The sequence below is a fragment of the Ostrinia nubilalis genome, chromosome 11, assembly GCF_963855985.1.
Source record: "Ostrinia nubilalis chromosome 11, ilOstNubi1.1, whole genome shotgun sequence".
In the NCBI taxonomy this organism is placed as follows: Eukaryota; Metazoa; Arthropoda; class Insecta; order Lepidoptera; family Crambidae; genus Ostrinia; species Ostrinia nubilalis.
Genome location: NC_087098.1, coordinates 581851 through 599818, shown reverse-complemented (window position 1 = coordinate 599818; position 17968 = coordinate 581851). Strand labels below are relative to the sequence as shown.

General features: G+C 39.2%; 1 protein-coding gene across 1 annotated transcript in view; it reads right to left on the bottom strand.

Moving 5' to 3' along the window:
• Positions 1-16942, bottom strand: part of LOC135075956 (tyrosine-protein phosphatase non-receptor type 21) — a 38834-nt gene extending 21892 nt beyond the window's left edge. Inside the window, exons 1-3 of the mRNA XM_063970403.1 lie at positions 16027-16942; positions 9947-10113; positions 9086-9290 (exon numbers count right to left, since the gene is read on the bottom strand). Coding sequence (XP_063826473.1) covers positions 9086-9290; positions 9947-10113; positions 16027-16659 — 1005 coding nt within the window. The 5' untranslated portion in view covers positions 16660-16942. The remainder of the gene's footprint in view (positions 1-9085; positions 9291-9946; positions 10114-16026) is intronic.
• Between the last annotated feature and the right edge of the window lie 1026 nt (positions 16943-17968).

The following is a 17968-nucleotide window of genomic DNA, read 5'->3' as shown; positions in this document are numbered from 1 at the left end:
AAACCTTACAAAGTGATCATCTTGTACACCCCTGTGGGTAAGATGATCCCCCAGGTAGGGGTAAGATGATCCCTATGATTCTGTTCTATGATGTATTCTTTTCTGGTTATTATTCCTTTCGGAGTACCTAATTATGCGAACAAATCGTTAAAAAGTTAGAAAAGAAAAACATTTACGAATTAAATAACGAAAATAACTGATTCTGTTTTAGTACCTGCTAAAAAGCGTTTAAATAATTGAAACGCTTTTTGGCTGGAGCTGTGTTGAATATATCACAAATAAATTCACCTGCTTCATCACCCTCTACCATAGCACATGCTTTATGGCCCCTTTTTCCACATGCATAACATTTTATCCATCCTTCACCCTTGGTATCGCTTGAAAACTTTTCTGTTCAGTACAGCCACTCAGTATCATCTCCTTCAGACTCAGGTGAGTTATATGAAGTTCTCTTTCTTTTATTTCACTTCCCTTTACCTACTCCATTGACTTTTTTGTTTTAATTCCCAGGGATCATCTTGTACATATAAGAAGGGATCATCTTAACCCAAGTCCCACTTTTTGGTAAATATTTGCTAAAATAATCTACAAGTACGCGGCTACGTTTTTATGCCCAAAATATTAAAATTAAACATAATAGAAAGCCTAACGACAACAGTAATTACATTTAACATTGTTTGAATAAAAGTAACATAAGCTCAAAGTCATGCCTATTTTAGATCAGAAGTACACAATTTTTCTTTTTTCTCGTCAAATTCGATGTATCGCTTACGCCACCATTACGATTTGACTGAGGCGGGGATATGTCCAGAGCTATGTTTTACCAGTGAAAGAATCTAAATGACGTTAGTGGTTTCAGCACAATCGCGAAAGATCATCTTACCCCAGGGGATCAACTCGTACTACTTTCCCCTAGTGCGAAATGAAACGAAATTTTGCATGCCTGTGTAGACATGCAAAATTTCAGCTCAATGGGAAAACGGGAAGTAAGTAAATTTTAAGTTGCAAGATTTACAACTCCAGATGTCAAAGAAAATAAAAGCTTGTAGATAGCTTTACAAAGAAAAGAAAGATTTATGAAGAAAATAAAAAGTACTGTCTACGATACATTTGTTAGGCCGTGTTGCACCGTCTTACTTTAACATTGACATCAAAATTTTGGATGTCAAAAATCTGTCTAACATAAAACACCGGCTATTGTCAGTTAGGGTCAAAGTTAGGTGGTGCATCTCAGCCTTAGTGTATTTTAATTAAATTTAATACAAATAAGGATGACGAAAATAATCGATAAGTGATCTCACTCGAATATTTCTTATACTAGGTATACAAGATGTCGAACAAATGGTTACTTACTGAAAAAGTGCTTCATGAGACCTAGCAAACGGCATCAATATATGTTTAAGAACGAACTGAATCTATTCAAAAAACCTATATTTCCAGCTTTCATACATTTAATACAGTTACAAACAAACACGAAATCAATGGTTTCTGAGAATTCTGAGTGTCTTAATGCCGTCCCCTTTATCTGTTTATTTAGTATTTATTAGTTAGTATCTCTTGATGATATTGTAGCAAGTTAAACCTAAAATCATGTTTTCCGTAAATAATTTAAATAAGAATGCAATTTACGAGTTTGTTGTTTGATTATTATATATTACTCAATTAAAAATTTAAATTTAAAAAATTAACACTTCTAATATGGTAGGTATGGCTGGCGGCATACATTTAGTATGAAATTCGGAAACATTGAATTTTCGCATAGATCCAGTTTATTCTTTGACCTATTTATTGTTATTGTTTTAAAGAGCTCATGAAGCACTTACAGGAACAGTAAACAGTTTCTCGATATCTTGTATAATTAAAAATCAAGAGAAATCACTTATCGTTTCCACCCTGTACCTATACTTTTAAAAATAAATTCATTTTATACGTTCATTTGTATAAGTATCTACAATACAAATACCTAACCAACTTAGTTGACGTTTCATAAAACTATTTGTCTAAGTGTCATCGAGCGACCGCTGGTGGATTTGCCATTTACCTGACCTACCCCTTTATTACTAAACGTTTAATATCAGATGAATAGTTACGCACCATTTCTTTCATTCAGTCGTCAGTAATTGAACTTTCGGAAAAACATGACGAAGCGTTGTGTGACCATACAGACGCTATTCAACTTTTATTAGTAAGGAAGAGTATATTTTATGTTGGTAGAAATACAATAGCATAGACTAATGTTTTGACACCCTGTTAAAATTTTTATTAGTCATTTATTTTTTCCTGACCAAACAGATACCATAATAATATCTTTTATCTATTCTACCCATATTCTGTAAGTAAAATAATAAAAAGTTTGAAAAGAAATAAATTACAAGTCCGATTTACCTAAACAAATAAATTAAAAATACTTGCGGATCAAAAGTACTCAATCATACTACAATTTACGAAAAAATCACGCGTGACGCATATACGTCAGTGGGCAGTCAACTGACATAGATCCGGCGTCTACGAGTGCCAAAGCACGACTGATTTATGCCATTTGATGCACCCGATTTTATAGTATTTTCAAATTAATTTTTCATTTGAAGATTGAAGATAGATATTTTTTTCTTTTTCACACAATAATAGTACTATGTTTCTTCTTAAGTATAAAGTAGTTTATGTTGCCAAATGACTTTTAGATTATGAGATGTGACCTGTTTTCTTGCAGTAATTTTCTCGAATTTTGACTATCTTAGACATGATAAAAATGCATTTTAATGAATTAAACATCAAAATTTTCTCAATACACTTTCTTCTTCAGGGTATGCTTATTCTAATGAATACATTCTATCTTCTTACTTAGAAATAAATTTGTTGTAATATTAGTTCAAAGTTGTGCCTTCGCGAGTTACCTGGAAATCGGGCTTTCGAAATTCGCTGTTTTCGTAGGCAAAAATCCAATTTGAACGAGATTTTGTCAATAGACATTCCGTAAAAACGTATGATAATTACGATGATATAAGTCAAAAGAAGCTATAACAATAAATTATATGACTAAAATCATTTCGAAATCTGCCAAATTCTCGATTTCTGCATGAAAAATGTGACAACGCTCTTAATTACTGATTAATAGGCGTATGTGGGACGTTGGAGATGTATGAATCATAGTTTATTTTAGAAAACCATAGAAATGTATAATTTGATAGCCCTTTGTTTTATGTATATCGATTAAACCTGTAATTTCGCATAGTTATGTATGTCGAGTCGTATTTATAATATGTACATTAGAAAGATAATTATGTATAGATCTTTATAGTTATTTACTTTTAATTAGTGATAATCTTAATTAGCCATAAAGGCAATAAATGTAAAATAGTGTGGCCAAATGAGCCCTATTTTTTGTACAAATTCTTAATTTGTAATTAACCCTGTACCTGTGTACCTTTATTTACCTGTCTAATGATAAGGGATAGTTTACCTGAAAATAAATAACATAGATTCCAAAGAATAGTGGAAGAGCTAATTAGAATCCGATAAGAAATAGGTCAAGGTCATAGTTAAAAAATAGGTCACCGAATAGATAAAAAACAGGCTCTCTATACGGTATTGCCGCCCAGGGGGGTCTAAATTAGACAGAGAGAGCAATAGATTTGCTGTTTCATTAGAGCGAGAGGCAACGAGGTTTTCTCACTCTAATGAAAGTAAATAAATATCGGGGTGCCATCCGGACCCAGTCAGTTCCGCGTTTTCTCCTCAACAAGCTACAACACCAAGCTCTCGCCACTGCTCCGAGGAACCGGTCACCGTCTCAACCACAACCGAGTTATTATTTCTGCGCTCCCCGCCCCCTTCGTCTCGCTCTCCCGCTCGCGCTGCACCCCGCATCGCGCCGTGTCGGCGTACGGTATCAAGGGTCCGCACAGGGTTGCAACCCCATACCGTCCGGCACACATTCTGAAGTAATATAACTGCAACTCTTTCACACATTCTCTAGGACGCTTCACTTTTTCCTCTCCATTGAAATGAAACAACAAACAACGTTGAATTTCAAATTATTGCAATTAATAAAGAAAGTATGTAATGATAGTGACAAATAAGTTTTAGGTCACCTAGTTAGAACCAACATTCTCAACTTGAAAGGCAATAAAATTCAAATAATGATACAGTTTACAATCAAACATAACCGCCAATTAATAATTCATTATTAGTTTTACAAAGCAAATCACAATCCGTTGTTCAGATTAGGTTTTGCTCCATTTAAAACGAAGCCACTAACGGCAAATGGTTTAAAAATGGCTGGTGTTATTAGAGGAGTAATTTTTTGCGATAGGAATGAAACACATACGCTTTCGTATTTGAGGAAGCAACAACACACGACGACACGCATGGTGAGCGCTACCCTGCCGCTCCCCTGCCCGCCACTGATAAACACCATGTGCCTGACACTATCACACCGATTGCCGGTATTTTTCAAATGATTTAGAACCAAATCACATTTGGACTGACCAATGAATAGTAAGTTAACTGCAGTTGCAAGATTTTCTTTGACAGTGTAGCATGTAGGTGATGGGACTATTAACAATCGATAGAAGTTATGACTTAAGTTTGTTTTTTATTTAATTTTGTTAATTGTAATAAATAAATAATATTGAAATTCAGGTAAGTAGTATTTTTTTTGGTTTTGATTTTACTTATTTCAAATGAGCTTTGTAACTTTGACTCGTTGTTCATAAAGCTTGTTTGAAATACAGGGTGTACCAAAAACAATGGATTTTTACTGCACCAAAGTCAAATTATATTATTATTGTAACTGTATGTTTAACTGTACGTAAGTTGTATGTAGTCTGTACAAAAATAAAATAAATGAATAAATAACCCTGCAACCATCGATAGGGTCAAAATTTGATGTTAGGGAGACCATGGCGAGACCTATCGATGGTTACAGGGTTATCCATTGTTTTTGGGACACCCTGTATAAACCTACTTAAGGCAAATAAATTATATTTTATTTTATTTATCGTCATTTTATTTTACTGGTCGTCACTTAAATTACCATCAGGTGAGATACAGGCCAAGAGCTTCCTTGTTGTGGATAAAAAAAAGCGAAAAGGTACTAAATTATATTTCGGGACAATTTTATACTGATGGCTTAAGTCACCCAGGCAATCTAGTTTTTAAATTGAGAATTAAATAGTCTTAGAACGATATCGATGGTCCGACTCTATCGTCAGTTGGCCGCACTATCGGCGCGCGCGCCGGCGGTCTAGCGCGGAATCCGCGGTGCGATGTTGTTTTTCAGTTTCCGCTTTTTAATTAGTTCTGCTTCATTGAGGCATCGCGATCGCCCGCCGTGCGAGAGCAACGCTGGGTCAGTGCTGTTAACTTGTTGTGTTGCTAAGATTTTTAAAATTTAATTGGTACTTATTTACTACTAGCTGACCCGGCGAACTTTGTTCCGCCTTAATGGCAATAAATAAGCAGACTTTTTTTTTTAATTTCGAACGGGATAAAAAGTATCCTATGTCCTTCTCCTGGCTCTAAACTACCTCCCTGACAATTTTCAGCTAAATCGGTTCAGCCGTTCTTGAGTTATAAGTGAAGTAACTAACACGACTTTCTTTTATATATATAGATTTCTCAACAAATCAGGTTGGCTGAGTATTTTAGTGGCTTGCTCTTGAGGAACGTTCACACTACAGATTCAAGTCGTGAAAGAGACATTATGTATACGTTCTTAGCAGTTTACTTAGTTTTAGTACAAAAAATATAAATTATGGGGAAAAATTTTTCTATTTTACCGAGTGTGCTACAAGAACAGTAATGCTCGTGTGAAAAACGTGATGTAAACATTCTGAAAAGTTGTTATGGGAGATATATCACCTATGTGAATAAAAATGTCGATATACAGCAGTTCAAAATGTTCGTTAATTACAAAACCCCTGTAAGTTACAATAAATGTCGACGAGTGAAGGTTAGACGATAATAGTGGCAGTCGCAAACCAGGTGGCTAGGGGCAGTGACTAACTAACCATCTATTAATGCAAAATCTACATACCACAAATTGTTAATAATAATAATACGTTTATTATCAGACCATTATGATCCATACATTGTGTTAGTAACAATCTTATACTTAAAAACTAGGTTAGTAGTAACATAAATCAGTCAAAAAACCGGTTTCTGGATCCATGCAAGTGAATATTAATCCAGTGCTTAAAGATGGGACACGATGGCCTATCTTTGATAACCGACAGGATGCTGTTGGCGCTTTCCCGTATCCTCGCAAGCATCGACGCTGTTCGTTTACGGATGATAGCGTAGAAGTCATCCACACGCGCTTCCGCGAACATAGTCGAAGCACTGCAGAACCTTGGTAGCCCCATCAGCATCCTGAAGGCATTGTTGTACTGAACCCTGAGAGCGTTATAGGTCTTTTGCGTGAAGTCACACCACAGACTGCAGGTGTAAAATGTTTGACAGAATGCCTTAAAGTTAAACACTCAATTATTGATTTAAAATTCTAACAAGAGAATTTGCGCGGAATGATTTCAGCGGGCTATATCATTACGTTATTACATTGCCCGCGAGCATCTCGCGCACTTTCGTTGGGACATAGCTGACTAATTATGTGCTAAAGATAAATTATCGCCACGCCAGTGTTTATCCGATATCATGGCGATACGTGACCGATGCAGCGGCAGAACCAATATTTACAACAGTGATCACGATAAAAACACGACAAAACTAAATTAAAAATGCTACATTCTAAAAGTTTTAATAGGTGTTGGAATGAGATCGTTGTGTTCTTTCTGAATTATTCCTAGTGAGTGTGCATTTTTAAATTAACTAATATCACAGAACAAATCTGATCAGTCTTCTGACTGATCGCATGATAGAATTAATAAAATAAAAACTAATAACTAAAACTTTCACCTATGACACAAGTTGATCAATCAATCACATCAATAGATGTAGTAAATGGAACCAAGCGTGGGGCTAAAAAAATTAAGATTCTTTAATACCAAAATAAATGAAATTGTATTAAATATAATTTTAATAGATATTAAAATAACTTAGCAAATTGGCGCAGCGTGGACAAGCAGTACTAAACCCGAACTCAGTTGCTGACATAGGTAGAAGTCAGAGCCACAGGTACACAATACACGTGGTGCTTCCATCTTTTTCTATTTGAGTAGGTATGCCTAATTAATTCACGTATTAGTGCTCAACCTTATGCTGTATCACGTAAGATCTACGTTACAGGATTCGACATTTCATTACAATTAACGACCTCTCATTACTAGGACCAATCCAAGATGTAATTACTGAACTATGCAATCTTGGCAGGAGTGACTGCCACAACGTAACTGTCTGGGCCCGTTGCGCGGCCCGCGACGCATAGCAATGAGCCGGGAGCGCACGTGACCTGACCATATGCATGCGGTCACCTCAGGCTTATATGGTGGTTGATTATTTTTGGATGACAAAGCTGTACTGGATATTATGAGTTGGTAAAAATAAATATTACAGACTACTGTAGAACAAGTTGTAATAATTCGCTCATTCAATTAATTAGTTCGTTCAATAAACAATGATATGATTGCTGGCTTCGATTTGGATCGACTAATCTGTCGAAAATGATTCTGTCTGTGCTGCAACAAAGGGCACTTTAAGTCTTCGCGTAGAAATTGAATTTTAATTCATGAGTAAAACAGCGCTTGTATAAAGTAATTTAACTCAGAAGAAGTATTCATCATAAATGGGAGTGGCTGGGGCCTGATGACCTGTACAACAAGTATGCAAATATCTATCATGGATTCCAGTCTCACGCCAATTACAATTGTCACTTAATGTTATGTTACTGAACTAGAAATGTATTTATTTCTTAAACTATCAAATGATAAGTCGACAAATTGACACCTTCATTAAAAAATGAACTCTTACAAAGTGAATATTTTGAGTCGGACGATTGTCGTCCATTTGCAACCCTCATGGAAAATTTTATGACAATTGCATTGGAACAAGGCTTGGTTCAGACACGCGGGTTAACCGCGCGGTTTCAGAGTGATTCTCATTGGCAATGCATTGAGGCGGTAGCCGTGCAGATATGGTTTAATGTAAAATTTCGGTTAATGAGCGTCTCTGAACCAGGGCTGCCTTAGTGCCAGTGTGTAGTCTTTTCAAAGTCCGGCTCAAACCGTGTAATTTGAAAGAGCTTTAAGCCTGACCTGAGTTGGGCTTTGTCATCATCGGGCGCCGGCAGGGCTCGCGCCGCCGCCTGCGTCTGCTGAAGGAGCCTGACGTCACTGACCTGGAAGTTGCGCCTTCTGAAGGAGCCTGACGTCACTGACCTGGAAGTTGCGCCTGCTGAAGGAGCCTGACGTCACTGACCTGGAAGTTGCGCCTGCTGAAGGAGCCTGGCGTCACTGACCTGGAAGTAGCCCCTGCTGAAGGAGCCTGATGTCACTGACCTGGAAGTTGCGCCTGCTGAAGGAGCCTGACGTCACTGACCTGGAAGTTGCGCCTTCTGAAGGAGCCTGACGTCACTGACCTGGAAGTTGCGCCTGCTGAAGGAGCCAGATGTCACTGACCTGGAAGTTGCCCCTGCTGAAGGAGCCTGACGTCACTGACCTGGAAGTTGCGCTTGCTGAAGGAGCCGTCACCGACCTGGAAGTTGGGCCTACTGAAGGAGCCTGACGTCACTGACCTGGAAGTTGCGGCTGCTGAAGGAGGCTGACGTCACTGACCTGGAAGTTGCACCTGCTGAAGGAGCCTGACGTCACTGACCTGGAAGTTGCACCTGCTGAAGGAGCCTGACGTCACTGACCTGGAAGTTGCGCCTGCTGAAGGAGCCTGACATCACTGACCTAGAAGTTGCGCCTGCTGAAGGAGCCTGACGTCACTGACCTGGAAGTCGCGCCTGCTGAAGGAGCCTGACGTCACTGACCTGGAAGTGGCGCCTGCTGAAGGAGCCTGACGTCACCGACCTGGAAGTTGCGCCTGCTGAAGGAGCCTGACGTCACTGACCTGCAAGTTGCGCCTGCTGAAGGAGCCTGACGTCACTGACCTGGAAGTTGCGCCTGCTGAAGGAGACGTCACTGACCTGGAAGTTGGGCCGGGGCTCGTCGTAGGGCTGCTCGCTGAGCGCGCGCTGGTGGCGCATGTAGAAGGTGTGCTGGCGGATGCAGGCGCGCCACACGTACTTGCCGTCCTCGGGCGACGGCAGCGCGAACGATGCCGACTCCGCCTTACAGCACTCGATGCTGAACGTGCGTTTGTGGTTGATCACGTTCGTTATGTCCATCCATCTGGAAGGAGGGTTAAGTTAATCTATGGAGTTGTTGTGGAGTATGAGTATGTTAGGGAGAAGCAACACGGTGCGCGTGCGGTGTGGTCACGGCGTGGCGCCGGAGCGATGTCGCTGCGGCGTATAAAAAACTTGCATATAAAAAACAATGATATGCCAGACAGTGCGTTCCGGCACCGCACCGCAGGCACACCGCACTTCGATTGAGCGAGACGGTGCCGTTGCGGCGCCGCATACCACCATGTGTACTAAAGTGATGCGGCAAAATGGCGCCGCACCGCACCGTGTGGCATATTCTCTCTAGGAGACAACGAAATGTTTTTTGCCGAAGTAACCAGAAGAAGTATTAGGACTCCACAAACAAGACATCCGAGATAGAAAAGATGGCATGGTCTCTTAAAGTACCGTAAGACCGACGTTCGTGATCGGGCCGTATTGAGCGCATAAGGCGCCCAATCAGTGGCGAACACAACTAGAGGGTTGCCCACCGCCGCACCGACCAAAGTCCAGCCTACGGCGGGCTCACTCTAGTGGGACCGATCGAGGGGACTACGGACGCGGCCTGAGGGCGCCACGGTAGGCTCGGCCCTCGGCTCAAGCCGTGTCCGGGGGACGGGTTTGGGGTTACATAACCCATAGAAGGTGAAACACTCTCACCTATAGAAGGTGGGCGCGTCGCTGGCCTCGGTGAGCACCCGAATGCCGGTGAGCGAGATGGCGATGGTGGCATCGGTCTGGTCGCGCTGGTTGCGCGCCGCGAACATCTCTTGCCCGTAGCCGCGCAGCTGCTGGCATGCTGTGATGAAGCCTTCTTCGGCTTGAGCCTACGAAGGAGAAGCACAGATTGAATTGAGAATGTTATTAGGTATGCAAAATCACTTGAAACCTTCGTTACAGTTAAGCTTTTACATATACAAATACATTTGTTTTTATTTCATTCAAAAATACCCAGTAGTTATGATTTTATAGGCATTCAAAGTACGCTTAAATATCGAGTCCCGCCGACGGTCACGTGACCGCGCGTGACGTACATTCACAGTGTCCGCTCACTAGACAACGGATATAAACATACTTAAATACATTTTTTTTGTAAATACATACATATTATACATATTAACACCTAGATCCATAACGGAAATTAAAATTGAACCAAACCCAAACTTGATGCGATTGTGTCGTTTTATTGCAAAGTACCTTCCAGCTCCATCATCAGACCCTGATTACTATATAGAATTGAAGTACTCGTCAATACAAAACGAACGAGCCCAAACTCGATGGAGTTAAGTCGTTTTATTATGGAGTTCCTATGGCCACCTTCCAGCTCCATCATCAGATCAGCTCCATGTCATCATAATATTGCATGGTCATCCAAATTACATGTGTATGCGAAATTTCAGCTTAATCGGTTGTCCGGAAGTGGGTCTTAATTCAGCTTGCGAGATTCCACCCATACAAATTTGAGCCAGTCGCTGTAATATGACGTCACGCGCATAAAACGGGCCGGCCGCCGCCCGCACCTTTAAAATTCAATATCTTGGAAACTAATTGACGTATCGAAATAATTCTTTTACATGTATTTTTTATTTTTAACAGAGAATATAGAAAGCTAAAAAACAAAATTAGTGAACATTCTTCATTGGTATAGCGGTCGTATGCTTGTGTTAAGGTTCGGCCAAACCAACGCGTGCAGCCTGCGTGCATGATAGAGATGGCAATCGGATGTTGTATGAATTTGTAGCGATGAGTGCACATCAACGCAACGCGTCCTGTAATAGGTCGCGGCGATCTATGCCCGCGCAATGATCGCCATCGCCATAGCCGACGCGAGCTGCACGTGTTGGTATGGCGGAAGCTTTAGGAGCGAGATCACCACAATAGTTCAGCGGATGGCGTTAGAACTTCTAACACTTCGATCAGTATTCAGATACTAACACCTTTGGGCTATTGTCGCTTTAAATTACAAAGGCGGGTATCGACATTGCGAGGCGTAGTGTGTCTCGAGGTGCTCAAATGAGAAAATTCGCAAGCAGCCTCGCAATATCGACACACGCCTCAACATTGTCACACACAATCACATTAACACACGTCACAAGAAAAAATCACTATAAGAGGAGAAATAGTAAAATTGAGCAGTGCTAACCTGTCGCAATTGCAATGCCCATTGCAATGGGAGCCCTCATTATACACATTTCGTGACGCGCGGTGACGAAGACCGCGATGCTAGTTTTGAGTTGACGTAATTCGCAGGTATTCTTTTTTTTTTTTCGATGAAATTCCGATAAAATCCAGCACATTACACGCACCATGATCACAGAATAACTAAAAGCGGGTAGGCGAATATTGCCAGACAAATCCGTCTACCCTCTTTCGAAATCTTCGATATTTTCGGCATTTATGCACTGTTCACTAACTCTCTTTCCACTCCAAGTTGAATTTGAGAAAAAGGAACAGTGGACGGTACACCAAACTATGCATATTTATTGAAATATAGCACCTATAAGTATTAGAAGTATGTAAGATACTACCAATTTTCTGCTTGATCTACCTTCATCTGCACACAGTAGAAATCCCGTTATTACTAACAATTTACGTATTAATCAATATGAATAAGTAAATTCACTTATTTGAAGGTATAATTGTTAATAATAATAATAACAGACTTCCCTTTGCTGGATGAAACTCCGATATTTCGGCGCAGTTGCGTGCGCCATGATGATCACGGACGAAATGAACGAAATGCGGGTGGGCGTTTATTGATAAGAAAAAATTTCTACCCACTTTTTTTCGATATTGGTACCACTTATGACTAACTCACTTCTAACTCGAACTAGGAATCGAAAACTGCTTGGATAGAATTTGTGACCTAAATATTTATTGTTATGTGAAGTAATTTATCTATAGATGACGAGATGTATGATAAAGGTGATTTTTTTTGTGTGACGGCCGAAATGATGGCGTATTGACGTTTATAAAACACTTTCACATCAGCATCAGTGGAGAATAGATTCGATTCTTGGCCTTAGATTCAATTCTTGGCGTTTACAAAAATAATTTGTCCTAGCTTCTAAATGCTTTGCGAGATAATCCCGTCAAAAACTCAATAATATAGCAAAAACGTATCTTTTTTACTTTATAATCATCAAAATTGGAGTATTGTCTGATGCATAAGTTTTTCCTGCGCAAAAGAGTGGCGGCAACATTTGCTTCGTTAGGTTTTACAACAATGCTCTTGCCGCGATATTATTCCTACAATAGTCAGACATAAACCTCCGTCATGACGCGGAAATCATAATTTAAAGGTCACACTTTTTTTCGTTATTAAAACTAGTTATTAATCGTAAACAATCTATGATGGCGGACTCGCCGACCGCCAAAGGCTTAAAAAAGTATTTTGCAAAGACTACTAAAAAGTAACTTTTCGGGTCCAACGTTAAATCCGTGCTGCTCTATGGGTGTGAAACGTGGAAGGTCACCAAGGTCATCTCGCACCAGCTGCAGGTCTTCGTCAACCGATGCCTTCGCCAAATTCTCGGCATATACTGGCCTGAGAAAATCTCCAACGTCGAGCTATTGGAACGCTGCCACGAAATTCCGATCGACCAGCAGATCAAGCGCCGCAAGTGGAACTGGATTGGCCACACTCTCCGAAGGGATCCCGATCACATCCCCAAGCAGGCTCTGGATTGGAACCCCCAAGGAAAACGCAAGCGTGGTCGCCCCAAGCAAACTTGGCGGCGCACTGTGGCAGACGAGGCGAAGAAGATCGGCAAGACTTGGAGCGAGATCAAACACATAGCTCAAGACCGAACGCGATGGAGGACTGTTGTGGACGCCCTCTGCCCCATCTAGGGGACATAGGACCATAAGTCAAGTCAAGTCACTAAAAAGTAACTTAGTCTGCATTATCAGTCTATATTAGTAGTATGTATAATCATTAACATACCAGTCTGGGCAATAATCATATCTTTATCAACGCCATCTCATTATAAGGTGGTTTCACATTCTCCAACAGTATTGCAGCTGAACGTTATCTGTGTGAAACTAGCGTAATGATTACTTAGCAGATAAAGCGGACTTCTAATGATAATTCAGAACGATTCATTGTTCCCACGGCTGTCTACTTTTGTTAAGAAACAGATTATTATCATGTTTAATATAATATTGTCAAGGGAAAGTACGGCTGAACCATTTAAGAACCTAGTAAGTGCAGCGGAGCAAATTTTACAGGAGAGCGAAAAAACGCATTTTCATTGCTAAGATGCTTAAAGATTTGGATAACTTCCGATGTTTATATTAAAGATTAGTTACTAAAGTATACTTTATGGAATAAAAGAATATATTTAGTTAAAAATTGCAAGTTTTATGCTCTTTACTAACACTAAAAATTATTTTTTTGACAAAAGTGCCTCGTAACAATCAAAATCAAAATCGAATAATGAATCAGTACTCATGTAGTCCCCAGATTTTGATATGGTTACCGAGTGTCAGCCAACAGAACTCGAAATAATATTTAAATTACAGTAGCATTTTACCTCTAGTAAGTCACATTGACCATTTTGAAACCTAGTAAGTCCATGCACTTACTAGGTTTTAAATGGTCATTGTAACTTGCTAGGTTTTGATAATGGTTTTTGCAGATTTGAATTGGACTTACTAGGTTTTTAGCAACGCGTTTCTCCGGTGTTAAGTGTAATAGAGCGATTTCTGTCTTCACATCCTGTGGAGACCTTAATTCTAAGGTGATTTATGACAAAAAACGAAAATCTGCAAAAGTGTCCCTTACTAGGTTCTTAAATGGTTCAGCCGAGTAAATGACATAAAGTTAAGAGAAATACTATGTAATAGAATGAGAAATTCTCAAGGTTTATTTTAGTATTATCTTATTATTAAAGTATTACATACTATATTCTCAGGTTGTAAATTTAGTTTATGATGAAAATCTTTTGAGGTAAGTAGGTAATACAATTTTATTATCCCTTCATTTGGCAGTGATGCTTTTAAGCAACAACCACTTGAATATTTCTACAGCACCAAATAATAAGTTTTGTGCAAATCATTCGATTTTGTTACGAAGCTTAGTTCAGCAAAACACTAGTAAATCGGTCGTCGACTGAGTTTTGAGTGATTTCATATTCATATTTCTGTCAGACGCCAAGATGACGCGCAATGAGAATAACAAAGACGGAAGTTTTATGATTTTATACTATTTTATCATCTCTAATTGTTTTTGTTTTGTCTAAATTTTATTCATAATAAATCAAACTAATCATATAAAGCAATATTTGGCGTAGAAACTGTGTTTTCTAATATATGACATGCTTCCGAACCTCGATGTTGCCTAGAAGCATCAGTGCCAAACATCTAACAAAATAGGTTTATCTTTTTGTTAATACAAAAAAGTGTCAATACCCAATAAATAAATCATGTATTACATGAATAATGTTATAGAGATGGTATACAATTACTTTTGATGCAATTATGGACCCTGTCGGGCACATCATTTTAGGAGAGAGGAAGAATTTGCTGTCTGTCTCTGTGTTGTCTGTCTTCAAGCTTATACCGCTGAACTGATTTAAATGATAAACATTTTTCTTGCGTTGAAGTCAACAACTATAGCAGATAACGGTAACATACCAGTTTCAGAAGCTAAAGAGAAAATAAAAAGCCAACCTTGGCTCGGCATATTGATCGTGAAGTATGATGACATGCGTCATCTATCAAATGTTGGAGAAAAAGGTCGTTGTCGACTTTGCGAAAATGGCCAAAAAATAGTTTAATGCATATAATATGAAATACGATTGATTTTTTTTATGATTTTCATATAAAAAAAATAATTCTATAATATATCTCAATGTTATATTTAAGTACCCCTATTTGGCAATGTGGTAAATAAGCAACAATCGTTTTTCGCGAAAATACCAACCAAATATTTTTTTTATTATTTTTCTTAACTTTATTTGATAGTAACAATTAGGTCTAAATAGATTTTATTGAAAAAATCAAACAATTTGTGTCTTGCCAAATGAAGGGTTATGAAAGTTTCTTTGAAGGATTCAATATTTCCATATTTTAAATGATTTATTTATTATTAGTACATAATATTGCCAATAATATTTAGTTGTAGCACATAAGCACATTATTTTTTTATAACTAATTCCAATTCCAATAAATTAATTTTAATCACTGTTGTTCATAATGTTTATAATTTTTTCATGTAAAAAATAATTAAAGTTCTGATTGACCGAACAAAAGTCATAATAATTAAGCTTTCTATTCATAATTACTAATTGCATATAATTATTTAAACACAACCCAAACAAATGAACTGTGTTTAAATCACAATAAGCATTATTTCTACATCAAACTATTAGAAATTTATTACCAGTTTGGAACCAGGGTAATGCAAATATTATAAAAGAAAAAATAATAAGAGAAAAGATTGAAACGTTGGGTTGATGGATGGATGGATATTTATTTATTTGTCCAATGATAAATTACACAATAACTATTATTATCCCTACATAATCACTATTATTTCATTGACCTTTTGAAGGGTCATACCCTTTTAATGCAATATATTTTCTTATGTTGACACTAACTATTCCAGAAGCAAGTAAGGGTAATTTGCTACACTGCATTTAGAACTTGGCTATGCCAAGATATTTAAATTAGCTTTATTTATTCAATGAGATTGCCCCTTCAACCCAATGTTTCAATCATGACATTTGTACAGTTACCTGAGACATGTTGTGGAGCGCCATATGGTGCTGTATCACGGCTGCGGTGAGGTACTCCAGCTTTCCTGTCTCTGCCAGGGTGCTGCTGTCAATGATCTGCCCGCCATCTAGTATCTGCTTAGGAAATGTCAGCAAATTCTTCAAGTACTCCACTGTGTGCCTCTCTCGGTCGTGATTCCCATACTCAGCCTGCCTGCTGTACGAGGCTAGCACCACAGCTTGCTGGCAATCACAGATTATACGACCTTCCACTAAATCGTTCTTCAACTGCAGGAAGTAGTGGTATCTGGTCACCTCATCAGTGATCAGGCTCGTGCCAGATATGACGTAGTACATCACACGCAGATACAGTTGGTGGGAAGACGCATATTTGTCCAGTTGGCGCTTGAGAGGTCTCTCCAGCTGCACCCATCGCGGCTGCTGACTGCGGTCGATGTAGCGCAGCCCGAAGAACTCCGGCTGGTTTATGGCCTGCCTCTGGCACACATTGTCGAGACACTCCTGCCCTGAACTGTCCACGGACAGCGTACAATCCGCGACACCTCCATCCAGCAGCTCCACACTTATCACGAACAAACTCTTCGAAGCCACATTGTATTGCCGCGTTTTCTTCAGCTTCAACTTGAAAGGCATCTTCCTGGGTTACCCGGCGCCGATTTGCAATAACATCACACAGGAAACAAACGTTACGTTACATTTATGGTGTAAGAATGTAGGAAACGATGCCTCCGTTACGCGCGTCACATAACTTGTCACATTTCTAATAAGAAATTGTGTTTATGATTTTTTCGCTATCTCGTTTATGTCTGGCGAGGACGATGACGTACAAAGAAAGCCGAAAAGCAATAAAAAAATGCCAAGTAAACAATAAAATACAAAAACCACACATTCACAACACGGCCATCGCAATGACAAATGATTGACAGCGCGGTAAAGTGTTGCTATCACAGAAAAATAAAATGGGTACAAGTTTTTTTAATATTGTGTTTCACTCACGGCTTTGGGTGCAAGCCCTTTTCAGCCAGTTGTTCGTTGAGTATGAACTTTTGAATTTGATTTTTTGTAACAAAAACTTCTCATGGCGAGGTTTTTTATTTTACTGGATAACTTAAAAATGAACTAAATTAATTTGTGCGAATCTTAAATATTGGAGTAATCGATTGAACATAGCTAGTAAATATTCTAAATAATAAATTGTATATCATTTTGTTCGAATCGGGTAACAACAGTACTGTTGTAGAAAATTCAATAAAACTAGTATCTACGTTAATCTTTAAGACATAAGAAAGATATATCTTTTTGAATTATCCAAATCGGACCATTACTTACGAAGATATTAAGTAAATAACATAGGCCGTTTTTGCCGCTAAAAGACAACGTACGCAGGGCCGCGTGACGTCATTATATCCGAATCGAGCGCAGCCGGCGTACTATTGGGATGGAAAATATTTTTTTCCAGCTAAACTATCAGTTTTAGAAAAAAACTTTTAATAACATTATTCATCAAAATAAAGTAACCTATCGACCAGTAATTTTTAAAAATAAAAATTGTGAAAAATAAGTATCGCTATGTCCAAAAACCACATTTTTATAGGATTCGATGGAATGAAATAATACATAATATGAGTGCTAATACCCAGTTTCTGGCCTGGGGGGGGGGGGGGGGGAGGGGGGATAAGTCATACCCAGCTTATAGCCTGGGGGGAGGGCCAAGCCTTACCCAGCTTCTGGCCTTGATAAGAGGGGGGGAGAGGCAAGTCATACCCAGTTTCTGGCCTAGGGGGGGGGGGGGTTAGTCATACCCAGTTTCTGGCCGAGGGGGAGTCATACCTAGCTTATGCTTTTATGGACTGGGGGGGGGGAGGGGCTAGCCTTACCCAGCTTCTGGCCTGGGGAGAGGGGGGGGGGGGTCAAGTCATAACCAGTTTCTGGTTCTGGCCTG